Source organism: Boeremia exigua (assembly GCF_020726555.1).
Source record: "Boeremia exigua strain MPI-SDFR-AT-0100 chromosome Unknown C7974scaffold_9, whole genome shotgun sequence".
Taxonomy (NCBI): Eukaryota; Fungi; Ascomycota; class Dothideomycetes; order Pleosporales; family Didymellaceae; genus Boeremia; species Boeremia exigua.
Window position 1 is genome coordinate 622,477 of NW_025763526.1, and position 21,896 is coordinate 644,372.

The following is a 21,896-nucleotide window of genomic DNA, read 5'->3' on the forward strand; positions in this document are numbered from 1 at the left end:
CGTTATGCCCCGCAGACCCTGCTGGACCCACTTTAGCGTCATGCAGCACAATTTAAATACTCGAACCAAGTTGGGCAACGATTGAGTCGCACAACCTCAACAAGCAATTGAATAGTTAAGATGTCGGAAACAGTCACCACCATTGATGTCCAGGGCAAGCTGCCCAAGGTAGCATCCGGCAAAGTGCGCGACTTGTTCGCAGTTGACGATGACACACTGCTTTTCGTCGCGAGCGACCGCATATCGGCGTACGATGTGATCATGGAGAATGTGAGTAGGACTGTGGAAAAACAATCAAAAATGCAGAGCCAAGCCACCTGTCATAGAAACTTTACTGATAGGGTCACAGGGTATTCCAGGAAAGGGTGCTCTGCTCACTGCCATGAGGTACAAATCACCACACTGACTAACCTTCGGACCCAACATTAACACCACACCCAGCATCTACTGGTTCAACTACCTCCCGCAGCAAGTCCCCGGCCTGAAGACCCACTACATCAGCAACGTGCTCCCGGGCCCCATCTCATCCCTAACCAGCTTCCAAGACCGCTCCATGCAAGTCCGGCGCCTGCGCATCATCCCCATCGAATCCATTGTGCGCGGCTACATCACCGGCTCCGGCTGGTCCGAGTACACCAAGTCCGGCACGGTGAACGGCATCCCGCTCCCCGCGGGACTCGTCGAGGGCCAGAAGCTGCCGCAGGCGCTGTGGACGCCGAGCACAAAGGCCGAGCTCGGCGACAAGGACGAGAACATTTCGCCGCAGAAGGCGCGCGAGATCATCGCGGACGCGAAGATTGCGGCGCGCGTCGAGGAGCTGAGTCTGCTGATCTACGAGGCGGCCGCGAGGCGCGCCGAGGCCGTGGGCATTGTGCTTGCGGATACCAAGTTTGAGTTTGGGCTTGATGAGGCGGGCGAGGTGGTGCTGGTTGATGAGGTGCTGACCCCGGATAGCAGTCGCTTCTGGCCCAAGGAGACGTGGGAGCAGAACTTGGGCAAGGCTCAGCCGAGCTTTGATAAGCAGTTCTTGCGCGACTGGCTGACGAGCAATGGGCTGAAGGGGAAGGAGGGGGTCAAGGTGCCTGAGGAAATTGTGCAACAGACAGCGGCGAAGTACCGCGAGGCGTATGAGAAGATCACCGGAAAGTCTGCATAAAGTGAACCCGCAGAGTTTCTTTTGCATGCAAGTAAGACACGGGAGACTGTGGTTTCATGTGCCTTCGGGCTTCTTAATCTACCGTAGACACTGCGTACTCGTATGCAACAAATCAATAACCCTCCGACTTCAGCATCTTCACTTGAAACGCTGTACCCATGTTTCGCTGTACCGAGATTCGTATATATACAACTGCTCAATGCTAGTTGGTCAAAACACCCAACGCCGTTGCGATGCAGGCATGTCATGAGGAGCTTCCTAATAATCAACGCCACTACGCTGCATGCATGTGAAACCAATACCCTAGAACGTCGAACAAAAGAAACGTCGAAATGAACATGAAGAGGCGAGAAGGAATTGACGAGACGTCTGAGCGTGCTCACACTCTCCGAGCGCCGAACAGGCTCAAGTTGATCGCCGTCTCGTTTGCGTTGGGGTTGCCGGAACTCTCGGCCAGGATTTCCCATCTGGGTTGTGCGTAGGGGAACTGTCTAAACTCTTTTGGCTGTGCTACTGGCAATTTGCCTGTCGGAGCCCCAGGTCCACCTGCTGCTAGGGAAGGACGTTGAGACTGTACGGGCGACGGCTGCGTCGCACGCTGTTGCGCAAGGCTTTGCATGTGCTGCATGTGCTGCATTTGTTGGAGAGGTGTAGGAGTCGGTTGGTTCGAGGGCGTACGTTGCAGTTGTGCAGGAAGCATCTTGTTTTGCGGATGTGTGTGTTGGGTGTACTGAGGGTAGCTTCGCATTTGTTGTGCTTGTTGCGCCTGCATCTGTTGTTGGCGTTGCTGCTGTTGGCTCAAGTATCGTTGCTGAGGCGTCGGAGCGGTCGAGCTGGGCATCTGCGGAAACTGATGCTGGTTTTGAACGGAGGTGGGAGGTTGCAGTTGTGAGGAAGCAGGATTCTGAGTGGGCTGTAAGGGCTTGGTCAAAACAAGCCAGCCATCGAGCAGCGTCGTAGGGCCAACGATGAACAGGCATCGAGGGTCATCAGCGTACGCTGCACTCTCAGCACGAGCGAGCTGGATGCGGACATCGTCAGACAGGAGGTCAGACAGAACGACAGCTACGTCGAAGATGTGTTCAGCTATCCGTGGATAGACTTCAAGCGTCGGATGAACGATCAAAGATTTCAGAGCGATCATGAGAGCACTCTGGTGCTGATGCGATGCGTTCTGTACAAGCGAAGTACTGTGCGATAGTAGTACGCGGAATAGGGCGTTCGTCCTAACGATGGTCAGTGAGGACATGCTAGAGTAGTTGATAATCATACCATGTGTACAAGTCGGACACCGTCGAGTTGTCGATGTGACTCGGCGGATTCCCAGTACCACTCAAGGAAGTCAAAGCTTGAGCCACGCCCTTGAATCTATCCACCAATGCTATCAACATAGTCGACTGGTCGACGGTTTCCGAGCCCTCTCCTGCGGTAAGGTCGATGACCGCAAGATACTTCTGGACCAATGCTGGGGTAGTCTGCCCTAAGCCCAGCGCATCAGACGATGAGGTAGTCAGGAAAGATGATGCATCAATAATCTCACGTTCTGCATGTTGTCGTATCTACACACGTTAGGACAGCCACAGGCGGGCGTAAAAGTCTGACGTACCTTGTCCGTGAGAGAACTATCTAGGGTGGCTAGAAGCTCTAGACCGGACGACTGGTCTTTCTCCAGGGCGGACTTGATGGCGCTCAACAAGGTGGCGGAGAGATTGTCCGATGAATGATCCATCGACGATGTGTCCGTCTCGAAGATCTGCTGGACCATGGATCGGCAGAAAGGCATCGACAACTCGCTGGCTATGTCGAAAACTGCAAGTATCTGCTGTTCGGGAGTTCTCGTAGCCAGACCTGATGTTTGTGTAAGTGATGAGGAGCAGAGGTGGAGACTGAGGGTGTTTACCGAGAGAACGATCAGGATCTAGCAATGTGCTGAACAAAACTTTGAGGTATTGTTTCCTCAGGCTTCCATTCAGACCTGCCGTCCGAAGCTTGGAGAGAGAAGCAGCATCTGCAAGGGTGTAGTGTTTGAAGATGTCAAGCACGGCACTGGAGGATAGCAGACCGGACAACTGCTGCCCGACCTTTTGAATTGGCAAGGATGTTCCAAGGTCAACGAGTTCGCCAATGAACTGTAGCACACGCGCGTCTGCGTCATAGCACAAGTTGTGTTGCTCAAGCCGGTAGCGATATCTGTCTTGAGGTGACCATGTACCCGCCAAGATTTCGGAAGGAAGCAGGCTCTGAAGACCTTCCAGAGCAACGCGGAAGGCTATCTCAGGCTGCCCAGGTGCCGTCTTGCCTACATAGGCTCGCAAGCTATCCAAAAATCCAGAAAGCGGCATGCAGCCTGACCCGACAAGGGTGGGTAACGCAAGAAACAGAACTTCGACTTGGTGATTGAGCAAGCAAAGATTCACCCACTCGTTCAGGACCACATCGAAGGTTGAGTCGTCGAAGCTACGCAGACGATAGAACCATCCAGAATAGCTATCAGACTGCAAAAGATTCTTGCTGATACAGTCTTGTAAGCTACTGGTGATTTTGCGTAGCACACGAGCCATAACCTGCTGATCCATAGAATTGCCGCTTGAAAGTATGCGCTCAATCTCCTCTTCGGGATTAGAAGGTACACTGCACATTGCCTCGCCCATATTGTCGGAGGCTGGGGAGCAGGCGGCCATTGAGTTCTTCTGATCCAATCGGCTTATATCGTAGTTGAGGAGCTGTAGAAGTGAATTCTCCAGCCGCAGCGTTCGTGTCAAGTTGAATAGGCTGAGCAGCAGTTCGCGTTCGGGGAATCGTATAGTCCGAATGGCGGCGTACCGATTCACCACTCTCGTAAACAGGGAGTCGAAGGCACCAATGGCGCGAAACGCTTTCAGGTGGTAATGCATCGTATCCGTGGCAGAAGCGAGTACACTAGGGTCCAGTGACGAGGTTGCAATGTTGACGATATCCGCGAGGAGTGGAAGATCTTCAAACTGCTCCAGGTAAGACCGAACTGTGTGGAAGTCATACGGCGTAATGAGGGAGACCAAAGCAGTCTCTTCGACAGCGGGATCTTTCGTGGGTACGCTGGAAATGTTAGCGAAGTGCAGGCACAACATGACGGAATGACCTACTGTTCGTTAACTTCAGCATTTTGGGCGACTTGGTGACGTAGCCACATGCCAAGTTCAATTCTGACTGTAGACCCAAGGTTGTCAATATCGAGCTTAGGACTGCCTAAATCCGAAAAGCTTGTCCCACACAACACAGGTAATTGCTGGGCAAGTGCAAGCTTGGCATGGTGCAAGAGCCGTTCTTCCCAATCCGCAGAGTGAGCTGTCCCACGAAGCAGTGTCGCACGCAAAGTGCGTACTTGGTCTGGTAACCCACTGATAGGTATCTCCGTGATTAGACGTACGGGCCACGCTTCAGGCTGATCGATGGTAAGCTTTCAGTCTCGCTTGAAGAAGGACATGCCTTACCAGTGATAGATCAACATTCAGCGCAATTGATCCAGTGGCGATGAGCCATTGCATATAGCGACCAGCTGCAAATGTCTTCGAGCGTACTAATTCGGAAATGATCTTGAAAACCTTGCGAGGATCGCCACTTTGAGCCCAGCTCATACTCTCAAGATATGTTGTAATGCAATCATACATGTCTGCACCAAGATGAGCCCATCTGCGGAGCAATCGGGTTGCCAAGCACGCCCTGTATGAGCCTTCTCGATAACACGAACATGCCCACTGAAGCAGCACCGACACCAGTTTGACGGGGGCTTGAATGACCTCCATGCAATCGGTAGAGATCTCGTCTATGCGAACCATGTTGATGTAATCAACGTTGTCTAAGATGCGGTAGACCTGGGCCGCAGATGTCATAGAAGCTGCCGGGGCAATCTTGGATGATTGCTGCAGCCTGCGATTCCGCTCGTCCAATTTCCTTACGTTATACACTATCTGAGGATGATTCATCTTCTCTGTAAGAGCGTTGAGAGTGATACTTTGTTGATCCCAGGTATCCGGAAGGAGTAAACATGCAGGGCGAATGGTGAGAAGCTTGATCAGGGTGCTTTCAAGAAAGTGCGTCATTCGAGACGGCGGTGCGTGGGGATCATGTTGGGAAAGCTGCTGTTTGTTAGCACATGAGAGCTATGTTATACGGATCGAGCTCGCCTTAGTCACGTGGCTGAGCAGCGCCTCTGCCAGGCGCTTCCCACGCATTCGACATGAAGTGAGTCCCTGCCAGTACGCCGGAATGGATACAATAAGAAGCCAGATGAACAGGCGCTCGGACGAAGATGCTCCCATGCTGTGGAGGATCCAGTCGAGAAAGTGGTCCATGTCCAGCAGGCTCTCCTTGTACAGAAATGTTGCCAGTTGAAGACTGCGCTGGGTTAGCTTGCTCGCCATCCGGTGTTGAGGATGGCTTACGAGTACGTCATGCGTTGCTTCCATTCACCAGTGCCAACGCCAGCGAGGATGCTGTCCAAAAATTGCTCTACCGAGCTTGTCCAGCCTCGGACCCACGTCACGGTGCCGGCCTGGCCCTTGCGCTTGTGGGCGCGCAGCTCGTTGATGCCCACGCATTTGGCCAGCCACAGGGCGCGCGGGAGAGGTATGTTCTTGTTGAGACACTGCTCCAACAGCACCTTGCCGGTGAGGCCGTGAGGGATGGTGCGGCTCAGACGACGCAGCCCGATGGCGGGATTCGACAGGTCGTATAGCCACTGCTCTCTGGCAGTGTCGCGCAGGGTCAGGCGCGGGGGAGGCTTGAAGGTGTTCGGCTCCTGCAGCCGGCCGGCCTGCTGGCGCTTCTCCAGCACGGCGACGAACAGCGTCGACAGCGTCGACAGGCCCGACTTGTTCTTCAGGTTCGACCACAGCGACGGGCGGGCCGTGTTCGTCTCGTTCATGATCTGCGGCTTGTTGCTGATGCCGCCCTTGACCAGCGCCTCCGTCAGCGTGTCCTCGGGGTTGGTGCCGGTCCACGGAAACACGTCAGCGGCGCGGCCGCCGGGGAAGTGGACGGGCGCGGTGACGACCTCGGGCGGGTGTGTGCTGGGGTGCTCCTTCACGCCCGACCCGCCTGGAGCCATGCGCCGCTGGCTCGCCGCATCGCGCAGCAGGACGGAGCCCGGGCGCGGCGGCACGGGCAGGTTCGCGGTCGGCTGGTAGGGGAAGGCGGCGTGGGCGGGCAGCTCGAGGCCGTCGCTCGGGGCGGCGGCGTAGAACAGCTGGGGCCGCCCCCGCGGCAGTGGGCGTGCGGGCTCGGCGGCGCCATGGGGTGCGGGAGGGCGCTCGTCCTCCAGGGCGGGATCGATGCACTCGGGCGGCGGAAGCGCCGTGTTGAGCGGCTTCGACGGGCGCCGCCGCACCTGCGGATTCCGCGGCGGCACTCCACTGCCACGGGACTGCTCATGTATTCCCGGGCCAGGACGAGAGGTCATCGCATCGAGAGCGGGTTCATCGTCGACGAGATGCGCGGCCGGAGCGAAGGGAGACGGGGCGTCGGGCAGCTGAGGCGAGCGGCGGGCTGCACATGTGCGGGCAGAAGGCTGGCAGCGCGCGAGAGACGTCGGGGACGGAGGCTCGAGGGAGGCCGAGGGGTCTGCAGCCGCGCAGGGTCTGGCAACGGTGGGTAGTCACGGACACGGACGTGTTGAGGCGTTCCGATCTGGATGGGATGACCGCGCTCGTCCCAGCTCTGCCGATGCGCCGCGAGTCGGCCCTGTGGCCCCCAGCTCCACCGCACCATCACGTTGCGGCACCACCACCACCTGCACCCTCTCAATCTTCGTCCCCACCCGGCCGTACCCCCCCACGCCGCTCCACCATGGCCTCACTCCAGGGCAAGAAGGACATGCGCCGCGCCGACCTCAGTACGTCCAGCCGCCCCCAATGGCCGCCGGCGCCCGCCCGCTCGCTGCGTCCCCTATACGCAACCATGCTTCCGGCCGTAGGTCACGTGCACTGACCTCTCACAGTCGTGCCCTATGCCGAGCCGGCCAGGGACAAGTCCGACGAGAACATGTCCAGTAGGCCTGTCTTTGTCTGCTTGCCGCCGCGATACTGATGCAAGTGCAGGCACAATGGCGAGCACGCTGCCGATGGCTGCGGTAGGTCCCACTCGCTGCGTCTACGTTGCACGGCTGATATGACGACCAGATATTCACCCGGAACAAGTACGGCGCCCCTATCTAAATTGGCTTGCAGCACTGACATGGCTCCTCTCGACTAGGATGATCGGCTGGTATGTTGCTCAGCTCGCCTCTGCGCGACCTCCCACTGATTCGCTGCAGGGTGTCCGTGGTCTTCTCCGTGCAGTCGTGGCTCGCTGAGACCTCAGAGCAGAAGAAGACGTCGACCACTCCGGCTTACTTCTCCGTCGGCATGGCTGGTACGTACTCGGCCCGCCGTCAACCAGCCTCACTAACGTGCTGCAGTTATGTCTCTGATTGTCGTAAGTGACGCGCCTGCCCTGACGCTGCTCAGATGGCTGATTGGTGCTACAGAGCTACTCTTCCCTCATCCTGCCTCCCCCGCCCGGCAGCATTGGTACAGGTACTGGAACACAGGCAGCACCGGCTGCGGCGCCTCCGTCGTAGTTTTTCACCATGCATGCATGAAGCGTTGCTGTGGTCAGTGGTGGCGCGCTAGGTCGTGGAGCACAACAGGTGCACTGTGTAACCGTGTAGTGAGAGAAGCAAGCCATGACCCACAGAGCGAAGCTCCAGCGATGGAGGCCTAAAATAATACATCCAGCGTTGAATAGATACATGTAATTCTCGCAAGCGAACCAGCTCCAAAGCCGAGCATCTTGCAGCCTGACCATTGATGTTCCATCTTCGTGCCTTACGAACCAGGCTTGACTCTTGAGGGGGAGGGCACGACGCAAATGGCCGGTCTGTGCCCCCTGCGGCGGGGAGCGGGCAGCTGCGCCCCACCAACTACTTCCCTTCAAGAAACACCTGGGCATCACTCTCACACTCCACTCACACGACCACCCCCCAGACTTACGCGCATCCACTCTCAGCTCAACCGGTATTCTGTACCCCCGCGAACGCAACAACAAACCCACCCACAGCGCACAGGCAACAGTTGTTTGTATGTCCATCGAGAATCTTAAGACCTTCGACCCGTTCGCGGAAGCCGATGAAGGCACCGGCGAGAAGTCCTCAGCGCAGTCCCAGGACTACATTCACATCCGTATCCAACGTACGTATTCGCATGTCTGCGCGTGCAGCCTGGCCTGCGCAGCAACGTGTCCGCACCCGCTTACCCAACCCCCTAAAATTCTGCGACCCTCAACGCGCAGCACCGCAGTCAATACCAAATAATTAAGGAGCTCACGCTAACACGACGCAGAGCGTAATGGCCGCAAGACGTTGACCACCGTGCAAGGTCTGCCTAAGAAGTTCGACCAGAAGAAGATCCTCAAGGTCATCAAGAAGAAGTTTGCCTGCAATGGAACCATAGTCGCAGACACCGAGATGGGTGAGGTCATCCAACTCCAGGGAGATCAGCGCAAGGACATCCAAGACTTCTTGACCGACAAGAAGGAGGGCCTTGGTCTTGATGGAAAGACCATCAAGGTGAGTCACGAGCGCCCTCGCAGCCTAGCCGACATGCTGACACGACACAGGTCCACGGTTTCTAGACGCTATCAACTGCGAGTCCTCTCCTCCCGCCACCCGCTCCGAGCTGGGTGCCGCGGGATACAGGCGTTTCCCCTCACTCGTTTATGGCGCTCTTTTTGCTGAGGCTGACACGGAAGAAACGGCACGACCTGCCGATAGGACGGAGACCACGGGACGTTTGCAGTATGCGCTGGACAGTGGGAGTGCTTCATGCGTCTATCATGACGAGAATGGCTAGAATTTTCACGACATGAATATACACACTCCCACCCTTGAATACGTTCCCCACTGCTGCCCCACTCGTGACGTTGCACTGTCGGCTCTGTTGCCGATTGCCTGGCACTGAGCACAGCGGGCTCACTCACCCTGCAGACTTGATGATCTATGTAGTGTCCGCAACGTGCATGTATAGAAACAACAGCCTTATCGTCGATCTGACAGGAATTATACAATGGCCTATGTCTTGGCATGTACATGACTATGTTTACAATGTCGTCGCTTCACAATCTCGCGCTTCGGAGAATGCAACCTCACGCTCATGCTGCCTGAGTCTGCATATCCAGCATCTTCCTCCAGTACGCCTCGTCCTCCTCGATCCTCGCTGGCGTGGACTCAGTCGTGAAGCCCCACAACTTCCACTCCTCATCCAGCTTGCCCTCCATGACCCGTGTCTGCAGAACCACGTACTCCACGACCGTCTCAGTCCGCACATCCTCGCTCTCTGCGGACAGAGCACCAGCGGCTTTCTGCTTCGGCGCTGCGCCGGGCGCCCACGCCGTCCCGCCCGTGCTGCGCTGCCCGGCGCGCGGCATAATCGGCACCACAGTCAGCTGCTGCTCCGACTCGAGCCGCACCACGCACTGCCGGTACGAGGTGTCCTGGTACTCGCCGCCGAGCGGCGAGCAGCGGTGCGAGACGATGCGTGCGGATTTGAACTTCAGCAGTTGCCACGACACCTTGACGCCGCGCGCGTTGATCTGGGTGCGCGCTGCGTTGGCGAGGGGGGTCAGGCACAGGTCGCGCAGGGCCTTTGTGTCGGCGCTGGAGGGGCGGTTAGCTCGCGGTGTCTCGCGTGAAACGGGGTTTCCCCGAGCGGGGAGGCGTACCTAGCCAGGGCCTCGTAGTAGCGGGTGTACATGTTCTTCGCGGTGTCCTTGAGCTGCTTCTGGTTGAGGAAGTCGATGGGCAGATACGACTTGGCGCCCTTCTTGTGCGCGCAGCGGTTGAAGTGCGAGCGCGTGTACACCGCGGTGGCTTTCGCCTTGATCAGCGCCCAGAAGTAGCTGTAAAACTCCCAGCTGGTGGGGCGGGGCAGGTCGCGGAAGCGCGCGCGGATGATGGTGTTCTGCAGCAGGCCAATGTCGTCGGCCATCTCCCTCATGAGGCTCTTGTTGCCGTTGCGCACGCTGGGCGCCGGGTGGCCCCAGATGGTTTTCGAGGCGCCCGCAAGCTGCATGCGTGGGTCATAGAGCCGGACATCCTTTCGGTGGCGGGCTGCTGGGGTCGAGGAGAAGGCGCGCGCGGGCGCGGCGGCGAGGCAGCGTGGTGTGGACGGGACGGGGCGCCGTTGGAAGAGACACTGGCGGCGAATTGAGTGCGCCGGTGTTCGGGCTATCCGAAGAGGGGTATGTGTCGACATTGTGGAGGTTGTGGCGCCCGCGTGGATTTCGTCGTGATAGAACAAAGTTCACGAAGTTCAAAACGCACAGGCCGCTTCTCCGACCGCTCCAGGGTTCAGTCTGCCAGTCTATCAAAGTACATTAGAACGCTTCAACCACATGCCATTTGGATTCAAATGTAGGTTCTCCATATTCAAAGTGGTTGTCATTATTTTACTGTTCATACATGTCTTTCCTGGCTCGTACGATTCGTACTCTTACATCCATGACCTTTCTTCGTCCCACCTAGCCAGCACCTTTTCCATACATCTTTTAATTTACAAACGCTCCATAAGATCGAAGATGTGTGGGTATTATTCACACAGAGTAGATGACGCCGTCAGTATATGCTCAGAACCAATTGCAACGCCGTGCCCATGCAGTCAAATGTTGTACATGCGAAGTGAAGAAAGTCGGAGGGATGCTTTACATGTTGCTCGACTCGCCGAGGAGCTTGAGCACGCCCTCGTACGTGCCGAACATGATGGCGGCACTGGGCACGACGCGGAACATGTGAGGCACAAGTCCACCGTAGAGCGCGGCCATGCCCTCTTCTTTCCAGATGAGCTTGAAGCATTGCGTCAGGCCAGTGTACTTCAGACGTCCATCTTGTTGAGGAGCCTGTCGTAGGCGTGTTCGGACAACCTCGTGGGGGTACGTCAGGAGAGCGGCGACAAATTTGGCAGCACCAGCGGCGGAGAGCTTGCCTGTCCAATCGACAGTCTGGTCCCAGAGTGTTGGTGCGCGTCCGCTCGCAGCGACTCGCTCAGCTCGCCTCGCCAGACCCAGTTTCATCTGCTCGTACATCATCCACTGCAGCGTGCTCTCTGACACGCCAAGGTAGCTGGCAGTCAATCCTCGATACAGTCCGAAGAATCCCTCTTTCCTGACGGTCTGCATTGTGCAATCAAGGGCGTTCTTGTACTGGCGACCGCGGCCATCGGAGTGGATGCTCTTGTCCAGCTGTAGTCGGGTCTTCACCAGCCAGATGGGGTTTGTTGCAGTTCCAGTCACAATACCGGCCGCAGCTGCAGAACACAGATGAACCCATGCAGCTTCTTGCCCATTGTTGAAATGTGTACTGATGGCCTTCTTGGTGTTTCCGTACATGTAAAAGTTGATGGCGCGAGCAGGGACGACGCCGATCAGATTGGGACCGAGACCCTTGAAGAGCGCGCGCCAGCCCTCGACCTTTGGAACCTGCCACAGAATCTCTCCCGTTTCGCGAACGTGCAGCAGTGAGCTACGGGCAAATGACATGGTCTCGATGGGTGGCAATCCTCGGGCGGCTCTCATAGCGGCAAGATGTTGCTGGTAGTATGTTGATTGCAGGCGTGTCTTGAGTACATCGAGCGGTGCGGTCAGGGTCGCGGAGGCCATGCCACCAAGACTAGATTCTGTCAGTCTTCCATCGCGTCATGCTGGTCCTGAATAGGTTTTGCCTCACCCTCCAGCAACGAAATGCGCCCATGATTTGGCAAACACAGGACCGGCTGCTACTGGAGCGCCATTTGGAAGTTTCGCTGGAACCACCTCACCGAGTTCACGTGAAGAAGGTAATGATGTTTGCCCAAACTGTGGGTTCTCTCGGAGGCCTCGAGGCGCGGAGGCGGTTTCGAAGGTCATCTAGTGTTTGCGCGTCGCGTGGAAGGAATGGAGTCGGTTTGGATGGCATACACAAGTATCGTGTATGCAGAGGCGATAATGAACGACGCAGCTCAGTTTGTCGTTCGAATTAGGAGAAGGCGAAATACATGCGCATCTTCAGCATGCAAGATGCGGACATCCAGACCAAATTTTGGGGCCGCGCTAGCAGCGCCGGCGCGCCTGCATGGTTCGCCGCGGTCGTGCGGTCGTCATCAAAGTCGCCTTCCCTCGACCAGAATTGATACTGACCATTAATCACAATGCGCCCAACAGCACAATGCTTTGCGCCCAAGGGCTTCATGTCCCGCAGCCTGGATGAATTCAAACGCCTCTCGCAGGTTGGTGCGTCTTGTCGGCTGCTTGCTCATGCGACTGCGGCTAACCAGTGTAGCTCTCAAACTTGAAGGCCTGAGCACTCCCCGCAAAGCGTTTCCTCTGGTCCGCTTCAATGATGCCGAGGATCTGGAAGGATGCAAGAAAATGAGCGACAAGGACATCGGCGGCTTTTCAACCGTTAATCTCGATCACCACCCCGTCACCCAGACTGCGCCCGCACACGTATGTTTCCACGGCACCATATCGACACAGCTACCCCACAATCAACCGCACATTCAGAGGACAGGATATGCAGGGTGGAGGACACTCGAGCGGGGTCGCACTATCTTTGGCCCTTCGTACTGGGATGTCAGCATGTACGGCTACTTGGCCATGCAGTTCAAGTCGGACGGGCGCAAGTACTTCGTGAACGTGCAGACCGATTCAATCGTGCCTACAGACATCCATCAGCATCTGCTGCATTCAAAGACTCCGGGAGAGTGGGAGACCGTGCTCATCAAGTGGAGCGAGTTCGTCCGGACGAACCACGGTCAAGTTGTCGAACCGCAGAGGGAGATGTTGACACAGAAAGTGCGCACTGTGGGCATCTCGCTGATAGATAGGATACCCGGTCCTTATGATCTTAGCATTGGCAATATTTGGGCGACGAACGCGAATAGAGAGGACGATATTCTTTTGGATACGCCAGGCCACATTCAGGGACTTCCCATTGGCTCGAAACGGCGAGGGGATTATAACAAGAACGTTGGGAGAAGAGACTCCGCTCAGGAGAAACCAGAGCGCGATATCACCGAGACAAATAGTTAGGGAAGTAGAGATTGCTCGATCATTTAGCAATGGTACATTCTGCGCATGGATCCTTTGCACTGTTTGCCATGTACATATCGAAAATTGTCGTGCATCTGCTATCGAGACATACAACAGTGTACGGGTGATGCATCGAACCATAAACGTGACTACGCGTTCGGGTGTTTCGCTTAGCCCGCGCTTGCCTTTCACCGCGTGTAAACAGCAAGAATATCTCCAACCAAACATCTGCTTATCCGATTCTCCAAATCCACTGTCACAAGCCTGGAATCGGGGTCGCTTAACAAATATGTTGCAAGGATAAGCAACGTCAACAAGATCGTAATCAGTGAACTCTCTGAGGCAATCCTGGTCGCAAGCGCAGGTCGCAATGGGCACAGCACGCTATCTCACAGCGCAGAAGATCAGTCTGCTGGTTCTGCTGCAATTGTACTGCAGCTCTACGCTGCCATCCTCGGCTACAATACCCATTCTGTCTTTCATCATCTCAAACACTCTCCCCCCAACTTCTTCAAGCGCCAGATCCCAGCGCTCATCTGCATCTCAAGATTCCTTTTTCCCCATCGATAGCTTCGAAGAAGTCCTCCAAGGTCATGCATCCAATATGCCAGGCCGCACGCTTCTGGATATCTTCCTCAAAAGTATGTGGGAGATGAACTCATTCGATGCCCTACACTCTCTTTTCGACAACCTCGGCGAGCTCTTGATGAGTCCGCCAAACCCAGAAGGAGAGGTGCAAGAACGCGTATACCTCTCGAAGACCTCTCCTTTGGGCATCTTCGTGCGGCGGGCGCGCCTTGAGTTTGACAGGTTGAAGTTTGAGGACACGATTGCGCTCTGGTCGTCCTTTGTCAAATATCGGGCACCCACAGCGAAATGGACCAAGCGTCTCGCTGGATTAGCTGCAAGTGGCGTTGATGCTGTTGTCGCAGATATGGGCTTGCAAGAAGGTGACGACGTGTATGAGATTGCTTATGGGGCTCTCAACGAACCAGAAACCGGTACGCAAGGCATGAGTCTGGACGACCTCGACCGCATATTGGAGTTCCAACTCGAGCGCCTACAACGCTTCGGTGACCGAGTACCAGAGGCTATGAGAACTCAACTTCGTGGAATGTTTGCGTCTTCGGATACAGTGCATCAACAGGCACACCTGGTCAACTTCTTCGACGCCTGGAAAGCAGGGGATTACACGACTGCATTCGACAATTTGCACCGCTATTACGACTACGCCATGCAAACACGCGAGAAAGTTCATTACCAGTATGCATTACTTCATACAGCCATACTGCAAGCCGATTTTGGCTGCTTCGGTGAAGCAATCGCCGCCATCAACGAGACAATTGCAACTGCAAGAGAGTCTCAGGATATGACATGCTTGAGCTTCAGTCTGAGTTGGCTGAGCCACATGAACAAAGCATATCCCAAGCAGATGAAAAGCGCGGGCTACATCAGCATGCTCGGGAGCGAGCGAGATGCCCTGGCGTTCTTGAAAGCGAAGGCACGCGAGACGAAGATGTACAACCTGCTAAGTGCAACGCTACTAAACGAGGCAAAGCTGAGTCTCTCAACGGTATGTCGGTATAGACACAAGAAAAAGTGAGATTCGACTGACGGATGACCAGGGTGACTCGATATCTCGAGCCTTTGAACACATCTATCAGTCTTCACATCTCAACATCAGGGAAACTATCAACCATTACGGAAGCCAGATATTACTGCAGTCCACCCTGTACTCCCGTTTGGGGATACCACACCTGGCCAATGTGCATTGCGAGTTGCTCCTTGACTGTCATGGAGCCAGGTGTCCGGTTGACGAGAAGCTTCGAGCCGTAGGACGACAGGCCTTCATCGTTCGTTCAAGTTCCTGCTACTGCATTCAATATATACTGACAAGCATGTAGATGAGCCAGAGTGGGCGTTATGACGATGCTATCGAAGCGTTCGAGTTGATCAACGCGGCGTCCCAGAATAAGGCTTTGAAGTCGAAACAGTACATCATCCTCTGCGTTGGCATCATCAAACTCAAGCGTGCGATCCGAAGGTACGGCTTCCCTTGCACTTCCTTACATTCAAAGAAGTCGTCTGACGTCTCTAGGTCCGATTGGTCAACATGCTCTCACCTACTCGCGACACTTAAGCCTTCGACAGGCTCGTCTGCCGATGCTCTCGATCCCGAGCTTCATTTCCTGCTCTCCGAAGCATACATCGACTTCCTCGTATCGAAAGGAGACTACGCGGCAGCTTTCACAGCGATCTCGAGCCTTGCGGAGTCGCTCAAGGAAGACAACGCCGACATCTTACAACGTATCTCCGTGCTGCTCATGAAGGCCGACCTTTTCCGCAGAGCAGGGAAACCAGAGCACGGCTTCAGTGTCGCATTGCGAGCTGCGAGTGTGGCATATAAAGCAAAGCTAATGCCCAGCCTGTGGACTGCAGTCGGCCTGCTCGCCAATATCTTGAACAACCTGGGCGAATGCGCAAGTGCTAAGCGTCTGCTTGAGGCTGTCCTGCCGCATTCTCTCGAGAATGGAGACAACATGCTTTCGGGCACGCTGTACTCGCACCTTGGCGACTCATTCATGGGCCTAGCAGACCCGGCGAAAGCGACTGAGCCTCGACTGCAGACTAGTTACATTGCGAAGGCTGAGCTGTACATTGACCGAGCGAGGGATTGCTTCAAGAAGAGCTCGTACCTCGACGGCGAATGCGAGCAGCTCATGAAAAAGGCGATCATTGCGAAGCTGAGAGGTGACGAGAAGTTGGCGGAAGAATGGAGCCAGAATCACAATCGTGTTTGGGAAGAGGGTATGAAGCGAATCGAGCAGACCTGAGTGGCAAGGGCTGCATTGCAAGATGAGTGCTAGTAGCGGTAGACACGACGGACAGCATTGCAGGCGCAAGTCAGGTACAAAAGAGATGTATTGCTGGTTCTACGCCTGCCACTTGCGTCCTAGTATTTACACATTGGGCCTGAGAGCACTTCCAAGATACCATGAACCAGTTAATTGATGGTTATAAAAGTGTTTACTCGTCCTTCTTGTGGTAGTTGACCTTGTCGTTCCAGAAAAGGGTCTGTCGTCGCATCAGTATGACTGCTTCAGGAACAGCGAGTAGACCTGGCTCACCTTGTCACCGTCACCCCAGAAGAAGTTCTTGGTGCGGATGTTCTGGTAGGGGTACTCGGGCCTCTCCTCGCGGGGGTTCTCGTGCTCCTCGTGCGCGACGTGCTCCCAGTGAGCATCCCACCTGACCTTGGCGTTGACGGTAGCAACGATGATGCAAGGAAGAGCGACGCTGTGAGTGCATCGTCAGTACATGTTTTCCTGACCCAATTGGCCCATTTGCGCCGCCAATGCCACCCCATATCCCTCCCCCGTCTCCGTCATCCCAACATCATATACGCGGCCGCTGATTGGCACGCTCGGAGCGACTTACTAGATGCTCAACTTGCGCCAGAACTCGCCGCTCTCTCCGCCGTGCTCCTGGATGCGGGCACGCTCGCGGTTGAACTCGTTGTCCTCGGCTCCGGCGAACTGCTGCTTGGTCTCGGAGCTGTAGTTGCGGCGGCCGGCGCGGGCGGGGGCGCGGGCGAGCGCCATGCGCGGGGTCTGGCGGGCGACAGTTCGGGCGGCGAACATGGTGGGCGGTGGTGGAGTGGAGATTGGTGCGTGGAAGCGATAGTGGGCGTTGCGGGCGATGACACCTGAGGTGTGGTGTGAGCGAAAGCTCGAGCTTCCGCTGGGCTTGGCACGTTTGTGTGGTTTGCGCTTGCCCCGGCACTACCGGCGAGCTGCCATGTGACGTCGTGCCTGCTTCGAGTGCATTGGGCAGGCGCGCGGCGCGTCTCCGTCATCAACAATATACTGTCACCACTGTGAGCTTCGGACGAAGATGAGGCTGCACCGTCGCCAGCTCCACGCACAATGGTCCGCATCACGACGTGGAATGTCAATGGCATCCGCAACCCGTTTGGCTACGAGCCATGGCGCAAGAACCGCACCTTCAGCGCCATGTTCGACATCCTCGAGACGGATATCGTGATCATGCAGGAACTGAAGATTCAGCGTAAGGACCTGACTGATGATATGGTTCTGGTGCCTGGCTGGGACTGTTACTTCAGCCTGCCCAAGCACAAGAAAGGTACACTTGCTCGCAGGCCCAATGCAGCATCGTGTCACGTGCTGATGATACTGCAGGATACTCTGGTGTTGGCATCTACACCCGCCAATCCGTATGTGCACCAATTCGCGCCGAGGAAGGCATACTTGGAGTTCTCTGTCCGCCTGGCTCGTCAACACCGTACCGCGAACGACCTGAGTCTGAAAGCATTGGAGGCTATCCGCCACTGGCACGCATTGAGGCACTGGGAGTCGATCCAGCTGCGCTCGATGCCGAAGGTCGATGTCTCGTCCTCGAGTTCCCTGCATTCGTGCTGTTTGGCGTCTATAGCCCTGCCAACAGCAATGGCCTGCGTGACAATTTCCGCTACGGCTTCCTCGATATGCTCGATACACGGATACGGAATCTTACAAAGATGGGCAAGAACGTCATCTTGACCGGCGATCTCAACGTTTCACGCGATCTCATCGACACAGCGAAAGCAGAAGATAACATGAAAGCGGAAGGCATGACCCATGACGAGTATCTGAACACGCCGAACCGTCGGATCTTCAACCAGCTCTTGTTCAATGGCAAGGTAGTAGGCGAGCGAGACGAAGGGAGAGAAGAGCCTGTTCTGTACGATCTGTGTCGCGAATATCACCCCGATCGCGAAGGCATGTTCACCCACTGGGAGCAGAAGATCAACGCAAGGCCAGGCAACTTCGGCTCACGCATCGACTTTGTGCTCTGTAGCATCAAGATCAAGGATTGGTTCAAGGCTTCAAACATTCAGGAAGGCTTGATGGGCTCAGATCATTGCCCAGTATACGCAATAACAAAAGACCGGGTGCTGGGCATGGGCAATGTTACATCAGAATGGGTAGAGGATGAAGAGCACCATATAATCGACGTCATGAACCCACCTGGAATGTTCAAGGACGGCGTCAGGTTGAGAGAGTACAGCACGAAAGACATTCCCCCACTTTCAGGCAAGCTACTCACCGAGTTCAACAAACGACAGAACATTCGTGACATGTTCAGCAAGAAGCCTGCAGCTTCGAAAGCTGCAAACGCATTTGCATTTCCATCACCCGCGGCAGCATTGGGAGGGGCTGCGGATGCTGCGCCATCGCAAGGGATAGACAAAGGACCCGAACTGGCGGGACTGACAAACCCTTTGTTACCCACGAATGGTGGAAATGTGCAAGCCACAAGCCCTCTCGCGCTGTCCGAGAAGCGCCGCGCATCTGCATCGGCGTCGCCTAGCAAGTCGATCAAGCGGTCCAAGTCCTCTAACCCAAGTACCAATTCGAATGCAGCCTCACTTGCAAAGGGCCAACGATCGTTGAAAGGATTCTTCCAGACACGATCCAAAGTTTCCGAATCTGACTTTGCCGCGACAGTCGCGCCCCCTTCGGAATCCTTGCCATCTGCCAATGGTGATGCAAGCCTTCCAGCGAATGCAGCGGCAGACGCCAGAACCGAGATTACCCCACCGCCAACGGCTTCAACGGCAGCATCCGCCAGTCAGAGCACCACATCACCATTCTTGCTTTGCGATCCTGCTGCGGTACAGCAAGCGTCAAAGGAGGGATGGACTAAGCTATTCTCTAAGCGGCCGCCGCCACGATGCGAAGGGCACGCCGAGCCGTGCATCACGCTCACAACCAAGAAACCTGGTGTTAATCGCGGGAGGCAGTTCTGGATGTGTCCAAGGTACGTAGCTCGAGTATACGCGAGCGTTTGCATGGATGTCTTTGTTCTCTGACCATCGAGTTGTTTTTCTGCAAGGGGCGGCGGCACGCATGCAGCATGCGATGCTCACGATTCGTACAGCGCTGACCATCATCGGCACAGACCCCTTGGCCCCTCTGGTCAGAAGGAATCGGGCACACAGTGGCGCTGCGGGACGTTCATCTGGGCCAGCGATTGGAAGAACAGCGACTGATGCGCGGGTACCCGACGCGAACGGTCTCCACTTGAGACAGGGATGCGCATCCTTCGAGCACGGATACGGACATGGGTGGTTACGACGTCGCTATACACGATGAAGGCACGCAGGCGAATTAGGATAGGAATCTGAGCTGCTACTCGCGAGAGGTGGAGCTGAAGGCATGGCGACGCACGACACGAACCCAATTGATGAAGCAGCAGAAGGAGGGTCATACCACAGTCCCCTGGCGGCTGTCTGGTAGATGAGGTTGATAGTTATATACCTAGAGCAATACCACTGCTGCGACTATGGTGCGAAGCTCTCATGACTGCGTACAAGCTGCTATGCTCACGATCATCCCCACCCGCCTCACCCACAAGCTAAGCGCGCAAGGACAGCGCGCAACGGCGCATGAAGCGATGTGCACACATGTTCCACAAGGTCCCGGCTGGAGCCTGTGTGGGGGTCAAGCGAAGCAAGGCGGCAGCAGCGATGGAGGATTGCGACAGCTATCACGGATCACAACACAAACAGTAGGAGAGCGTTGTTTTCTGAGTTTTTTTTTTGATGTCATTGCTATTTATTCTATGTACCTGTGCCTAGTTACATGAGTGCATGCAAAGAATTACTTTCAATGCTTTGAGCCCTGTCAATGCCTGATTTCGTCCAATGCCCGAATGCCCCAATGCCCGTATCCCATATGCAGTAGAGTGAAGTGAACCTCCATGCATGTTTAAAAAATCCGTAACCCATGTGCTGTGCATGATGCAAGCTGTGCCGTGTGATGAACAAAAGAAAAACATTCGAAGGCCGCCGAGAGTGCGGTGGCACATTAGTGGTAGCGTGCTGATGAAATTGAAATGACGAGACGATATCGGTGTGGATTCGTCGCGTGCTCGTCGTGGTGTAGCCAGCCTGTCGCAAGGGCTACAGTGATGCTTCTAGTAAGGAAAAATTTGATCGGTGTGCTGGGTAGCCATGTGATCGGGGGTATCGAGAGAAGAGAAGTAGGCTGAACGGTTTATGGGATCGTGAGCCAAAGGAGACCAGTGTGGTAGAGATGCTGCCCAAGATTGCTGACCATGCTATGAGTGTCAACTGCTTGCCAGACATTGTACATGCGAGTGATCTTACGAAGATCACATATTGGCAAAGTCAAACATGGGAAGCGTTGCATCTTCATCTGCACCGATGCGGAACGCGTAGTCAGTCCAGCCTGCCATGGCAGCATCTCCAGTAGCAATAAGATCACCAGAAAAGTCTGTGAAACCTTGCTGATCGTGGTCGGTCAAAAGACCAGCAAGACTCTGATAGAAGTGCATAGGCTCACTCTCGGAAAGGACGGGATCATCGTGGGGCACGATATCCTGGCCGGGCGTGGAGTGAGCATCGATGATTTGCTGTTGCAGCGCCAGCAAAACGCTGGTATCCCGGGAAGTCTGGCGCTTCTCTCGTCGCTTGTTGCGTGCTGCAAGGCGATAGTCGTAGACAGAGTTCGCAGGTTGAGTCTGTGGAACGACCGAGCTGCTCTTGTGGTTGTGAGACTGAGCCAGAAACGTTGGGGAGTGAGTTTCGAGATCAGGAACGTAGCCTATGGCATAACCCATGTCCTGACAGTGGGTGATGATGTCTTCGACGGACAGAGCCATGCCTGCAATTCCGGTGCTGACAGTAACCTGCGATACAAAGGACTTCTTCGAGACAGTTGGGTTGCCATCTTTGTCAGAGCTCAGTGTCCAACCGCAAGAGTGGAGGTAAGTCTCTGGAGTAGGCATGTTGAGATGAGGACAGATGATCTCGAAGAAGTGGTGAAGAGATGCCTTGTCTTTACCGACCTGATCGCGGATGATGGACCAAGCTTTCGCCATCAACGACCACAGCGACTTGTTCTGGTCTGCCTCCCACATGACTCCCATGATGTTGGAAAGCTTCTTCATGGGCCATGGCTTGAGGTCAGGAATATGAATGTAGTAGCCTGGACTCTTTGTTAGCCTGATCAAAGTGAAACTGAAACCAAAACTTACATCGGAAACCAACAAAGGCATTCAGCGCTTTCTTGGCCTTCTCGGGAGGTGCGCTCTTGGTATGAGCGGTGGATGGAATGAGAAGCATCGATTTTGCGAGTGAGACTTGAGCGGCAGGTGCTTGAATGGATCGCATCAGTTGCGTCATCTGACTACCACTGCGACTGGCGAGGAAGCGCTCAATCTCTGCAGCAGTTGGGTCTCTTGACACGACCACCTGGCCGGTCCGGAGGATGGACGACATCGAGTGAAGGTCGAGCTTGGTCTTTGTTATTGATGGCGCTTCTCGATGCGCGTGGTGGAATTGACAAGCAGACGAGAGTTGGCTGCAAGGGAAGGTGGGTTAAGAAGGTGGATTGAGAAGGTGGGTTGAGAAGTAGGTGAAGGAGTGTCTGAGTATGAGAACAAAGGACGCGGGATGTGGAGCTTATAATCCGCGGGGCGGGGGCGCAGGCGAGAGAGTCAGTGCATTCACCGTTGGTCAGTGCACTCACCGTTGACTTCACCACAGGTTGCGCGAATTAAAAAATCTGTTGCGAACCTTCACTTACCTGAGGGGAGCACAATCCTGCACGCGATATCGCAGGGATACTGTTCGAATCTC

The 21,896-nt window shown here is 55.4% G+C and overlaps 12 protein-coding genes across 12 annotated transcripts; 6 read left to right on the forward strand and 6 right to left on the reverse strand.

Moving 5' to 3' along the window:
• Positions 1–23: 23 nt before the first annotated feature.
• C7974DRAFT_398966 (phosphoribosylaminoimidazole-succinocarboxamide synthase) lies at positions 24–1,202 on the forward strand. Its single transcript, XM_046142368.1, has 3 exons — positions 24–270; positions 350–387; positions 442–1,202. Exons 1-3 carry the CDS (start codon positions 121–123, stop codon positions 1,154–1,156), a joined length of 903 nt encoding a protein of 300 aa, XP_045994611.1. The 5' UTR covers positions 24–120; the 3' UTR covers positions 1,157–1,202.
• C7974DRAFT_363490 (uncharacterized protein) lies at positions 1,203–6,823 on the reverse strand. Its single transcript, XM_046139762.1, has 8 exons — positions 5,578–6,823; positions 5,320–5,530; positions 4,627–5,271; positions 4,279–4,577; positions 3,057–4,231; positions 2,763–3,004; positions 2,429–2,715; positions 1,203–2,382 (listed from the first exon to the last, which is right to left on the reverse strand). The coding sequence occupies exons 1-8, from the start codon at positions 6,591–6,593 to the stop codon at positions 1,536–1,538; spliced, it is 4,722 nt and encodes a 1,573-aa protein (XP_045994612.1). The 5' UTR covers positions 6,594–6,823; the 3' UTR covers positions 1,203–1,535.
• Positions 6,824–6,910: 87 nt separating this feature from the next.
• C7974DRAFT_398979 (uncharacterized protein) lies at positions 6,911–7,976 on the forward strand. Its single transcript, XM_046142369.1, has 8 exons — positions 6,911–7,025; positions 7,131–7,181; positions 7,231–7,262; positions 7,312–7,328; positions 7,385–7,396; positions 7,446–7,543; positions 7,590–7,606; positions 7,659–7,976. The coding sequence occupies exons 1-8, from the start codon at positions 6,980–6,982 to the stop codon at positions 7,749–7,751; spliced, it is 366 nt and encodes a 121-aa protein (XP_045994613.1). The 5' UTR covers positions 6,911–6,979; the 3' UTR covers positions 7,752–7,976.
• Position 7,977: 1 nt separating this feature from the next.
• C7974DRAFT_398984 (translation initiation factor SUI1) lies at positions 7,978–9,060 on the forward strand. The gene is made up of 3 exons (XM_046142370.1): positions 7,978–8,361; positions 8,512–8,738; positions 8,789–9,060. Exons 1-3 carry the CDS (start codon positions 8,253–8,255, stop codon positions 8,801–8,803), a joined length of 351 nt encoding a protein of 116 aa, XP_045994614.1. The 5' UTR covers positions 7,978–8,252; the 3' UTR covers positions 8,804–9,060.
• On the reverse strand, positions 8,989–10,458 carry C7974DRAFT_426350 (uncharacterized protein). Its single transcript, XM_046144516.1, has 2 exons — positions 9,890–10,458; positions 8,989–9,824 (listed from the first exon to the last, which is right to left on the reverse strand). Exons 1-2 carry the CDS (start codon positions 10,420–10,422, stop codon positions 9,320–9,322), a joined length of 1,038 nt encoding a protein of 345 aa, XP_045994615.1. The 5' UTR covers positions 10,423–10,458; the 3' UTR covers positions 8,989–9,319.
• Positions 10,459–10,587: 129 nt separating this feature from the next.
• On the reverse strand, positions 10,588–12,244 carry C7974DRAFT_398988 (mitochondrial carrier domain-containing protein). Its single transcript, XM_046142371.1, has 2 exons — positions 11,889–12,244; positions 10,588–11,831 (listed from the first exon to the last, which is right to left on the reverse strand). The coding sequence occupies exons 1-2, from the start codon at positions 12,065–12,067 to the stop codon at positions 10,868–10,870; spliced, it is 1,143 nt and encodes a 380-aa protein (XP_045994616.1). The 5' UTR covers positions 12,068–12,244; the 3' UTR covers positions 10,588–10,867.
• A 66-nt stretch (positions 12,245–12,310) lies between these two features.
• Positions 12,311–13,305, forward strand: C7974DRAFT_398990 (complex I intermediate-associated protein 30-domain-containing protein). Its single transcript, XM_046142372.1, has 2 exons — positions 12,311–12,430; positions 12,480–13,305. Exons 1-2 carry the CDS (start codon positions 12,349–12,351, stop codon positions 13,229–13,231), a joined length of 834 nt encoding a protein of 277 aa, XP_045994617.1. The 5' UTR covers positions 12,311–12,348; the 3' UTR covers positions 13,232–13,305.
• Positions 13,306–13,416: 111 nt separating this feature from the next.
• C7974DRAFT_227104 (anaphase-promoting complex subunit 5-domain-containing protein) lies at positions 13,417–16,320 on the forward strand. Its single transcript, XM_046137299.1, has 4 exons — positions 13,417–14,804; positions 14,857–15,084; positions 15,136–15,275; positions 15,330–16,320. The coding sequence occupies exons 1-4, from the start codon at positions 13,602–13,604 to the stop codon at positions 16,063–16,065; spliced, it is 2,307 nt and encodes a 768-aa protein (XP_045994618.1). The 5' UTR covers positions 13,417–13,601; the 3' UTR covers positions 16,066–16,320.
• Positions 16,259–16,872, reverse strand: C7974DRAFT_415375 (cytochrome c oxidase-like protein subunit VIa; the record flags this gene model as incomplete). The annotated part of the gene is made up of 3 exons (XM_046143886.1): positions 16,259–16,306; positions 16,360–16,528; positions 16,670–16,872. 3 exons carry the CDS (start codon positions 16,870–16,872, stop codon positions 16,259–16,261), a joined length of 420 nt encoding a protein of 139 aa, XP_045994619.1.
• A 186-nt stretch (positions 16,873–17,058) lies between these two features.
• C7974DRAFT_398997 (Endonuclease/exonuclease/phosphatase) lies at positions 17,059–19,588 on the forward strand. The gene is made up of 3 exons (XM_046142373.1): positions 17,059–17,374; positions 17,431–19,051; positions 19,193–19,588. The coding sequence occupies exons 1-3, from the start codon at positions 17,158–17,160 to the stop codon at positions 19,281–19,283; spliced, it is 1,929 nt and encodes a 642-aa protein (XP_045994620.1). The 5' UTR covers positions 17,059–17,157; the 3' UTR covers positions 19,284–19,588.
• Positions 19,589–19,824: 236 nt separating this feature from the next.
• On the reverse strand, positions 19,825–20,254 carry C7974DRAFT_227127 (uncharacterized protein). The gene has a single exon (XM_046137300.1). It carries the CDS (start codon positions 20,099–20,101, stop codon positions 19,868–19,870), a length of 234 nt encoding a protein of 77 aa, XP_045994621.1. The 5' UTR covers positions 20,102–20,254; the 3' UTR covers positions 19,825–19,867.
• C7974DRAFT_227140 (MAT1-1-1 mating-type protein) lies at positions 20,255–21,691 on the reverse strand. Its single transcript, XM_046137301.1, has 2 exons — positions 21,293–21,691; positions 20,255–21,243 (listed from the first exon to the last, which is right to left on the reverse strand). The coding sequence occupies exons 1-2, from the start codon at positions 21,534–21,536 to the stop codon at positions 20,408–20,410; spliced, it is 1,080 nt and encodes a 359-aa protein (XP_045994622.1). The 5' UTR covers positions 21,537–21,691; the 3' UTR covers positions 20,255–20,407.
• Positions 21,692–21,896: the final 205 nt, after the last annotated feature.

What these genes read in the sequence shown, in the direction of transcription:
- C7974DRAFT_398966 (XM_046142368.1), top strand. Translation starts at nt 121, where the DNA reads ATGTCGGAAACAGTCACCACCATTGATGTCCAGGGCAAGCTGCCCAAG. An exon ending in ACGATGTGATCATGGAGAAT is followed by an intron (nt 271 to 349) that starts GTGAGTAGGACT and finishes ATAGGGTCACAG; the next exon opens with GGTATTCCAGGAAAGGGTGC. An exon ending in GCTCTGCTCACTGCCATGAG is followed by an intron (nt 388 to 441) that starts GTACAAATCACC and finishes CACCACACCCAG; the next exon opens with CATCTACTGGTTCAACTACC.
- C7974DRAFT_363490 (XM_046139762.1), bottom strand. Translation starts at nt 6,593, where the DNA reads ATGACCTCTCGTCCTGGCCCGGGAATACATGAGCAGTCCCGTGGCAGT. An exon ending in TGAATGTTGATCTATCACTG is followed by an intron (nt 4,578 to 4,626) that starts GTAAGGCATGTC and finishes ACCATCGATCAG; the next exon opens with CCTGAAGCGTGGCCCGTACG. An exon ending in GTGTCCGACTTGTACACATG is followed by an intron (nt 2,383 to 2,428) that starts GTATGATTATCA and finishes GACCATCGTTAG; the next exon opens with GACGAACGCCCTATTCCGCG.
- C7974DRAFT_398979 (XM_046142369.1), top strand. Translation starts at nt 6,980, where the DNA reads ATGGCCTCACTCCAGGGCAAGAAGGACATGCGCCGCGCCGACCTCA. An exon ending in CATGCGCCGCGCCGACCTCA is followed by an intron (nt 7,026 to 7,130) that starts GTACGTCCAGCC and finishes GACCTCTCACAG; the next exon opens with TCGTGCCCTATGCCGAGCCG. An exon ending in GTCCGACGAGAACATGTCCA is followed by an intron (nt 7,182 to 7,230) that starts GTAGGCCTGTCT and finishes ATGCAAGTGCAG; the next exon opens with GCACAATGGCGAGCACGCTG.
- C7974DRAFT_398984 (XM_046142370.1), top strand. Translation starts at nt 8,253, where the DNA reads ATGTCCATCGAGAATCTTAAGACCTTCGACCCGTTCGCGGAAGCCGAT. An exon ending in CATTCACATCCGTATCCAAC is followed by an intron (nt 8,362 to 8,511) that starts GTACGTATTCGC and finishes AACACGACGCAG; the next exon opens with AGCGTAATGGCCGCAAGACG.
- C7974DRAFT_426350 (XM_046144516.1), bottom strand. Translation starts at nt 10,422, where the DNA reads ATGTCGACACATACCCCTCTTCGGATAGCCCGAACACCGGCGCACTCA. An exon ending in TACTACGAGGCCCTGGCTAG is followed by an intron (nt 9,825 to 9,889) that starts GTACGCCTCCCC and finishes CCGCCCCTCCAG; the next exon opens with CGCCGACACAAAGGCCCTGC.
- C7974DRAFT_398988 (XM_046142371.1), bottom strand. Translation starts at nt 12,067, where the DNA reads ATGACCTTCGAAACCGCCTCCGCGCCTCGAGGCCTCCGAGAGAACCCA. An exon ending in GCGCATTTCGTTGCTGGAGG is followed by an intron (nt 11,832 to 11,888) that starts GTGAGGCAAAAC and finishes GACAGAATCTAG; the next exon opens with TCTTGGTGGCATGGCCTCCG.
- C7974DRAFT_398990 (XM_046142372.1), top strand. Translation starts at nt 12,349, where the DNA reads ATGCGCCCAACAGCACAATGCTTTGCGCCCAAGGGCTTCATGTCCCGC. An exon ending in CAAACGCCTCTCGCAGGTTG is followed by an intron (nt 12,431 to 12,479) that starts GTGCGTCTTGTC and finishes TAACCAGTGTAG; the next exon opens with CTCTCAAACTTGAAGGCCTG.
- C7974DRAFT_227104 (XM_046137299.1), top strand. Translation starts at nt 13,602, where the DNA reads ATGGGCACAGCACGCTATCTCACAGCGCAGAAGATCAGTCTGCTGGTT. An exon ending in TAGGACGACAGGCCTTCATC is followed by an intron (nt 15,085 to 15,135) that starts GTTCGTTCAAGT and finishes ACAAGCATGTAG; the next exon opens with ATGAGCCAGAGTGGGCGTTA. An exon ending in CTCAAGCGTGCGATCCGAAG is followed by an intron (nt 15,276 to 15,329) that starts GTACGGCTTCCC and finishes TGACGTCTCTAG; the next exon opens with GTCCGATTGGTCAACATGCT.
- C7974DRAFT_398997 (XM_046142373.1), top strand. Translation starts at nt 17,158, where the DNA reads ATGGTCCGCATCACGACGTGGAATGTCAATGGCATCCGCAACCCGTTT. An exon ending in CCTGCCCAAGCACAAGAAAG is followed by an intron (nt 17,375 to 17,430) that starts GTACACTTGCTC and finishes ATGATACTGCAG; the next exon opens with GATACTCTGGTGTTGGCATC. An exon ending in CAGTTCTGGATGTGTCCAAG is followed by an intron (nt 19,052 to 19,192) that starts GTACGTAGCTCG and finishes TCATCGGCACAG; the next exon opens with ACCCCTTGGCCCCTCTGGTC.
- C7974DRAFT_227127 (XM_046137300.1), bottom strand. Translation starts at nt 20,101, where the DNA reads ATGTGCCACCGCACTCTCGGCGGCCTTCGAATGTTTTTCTTTTGTTCA.
- C7974DRAFT_227140 (XM_046137301.1), bottom strand. Translation starts at nt 21,536, where the DNA reads ATGTCGTCCATCCTCCGGACCGGCCAGGTGGTCGTGTCAAGAGACCCA. An exon ending in TGCCTTTGTTGGTTTCCGAT is followed by an intron (nt 21,244 to 21,292) that starts GTAAGTTTTGGT and finishes CAAAGAGTCCAG; the next exon opens with GCTACTACATTCATATTCCT.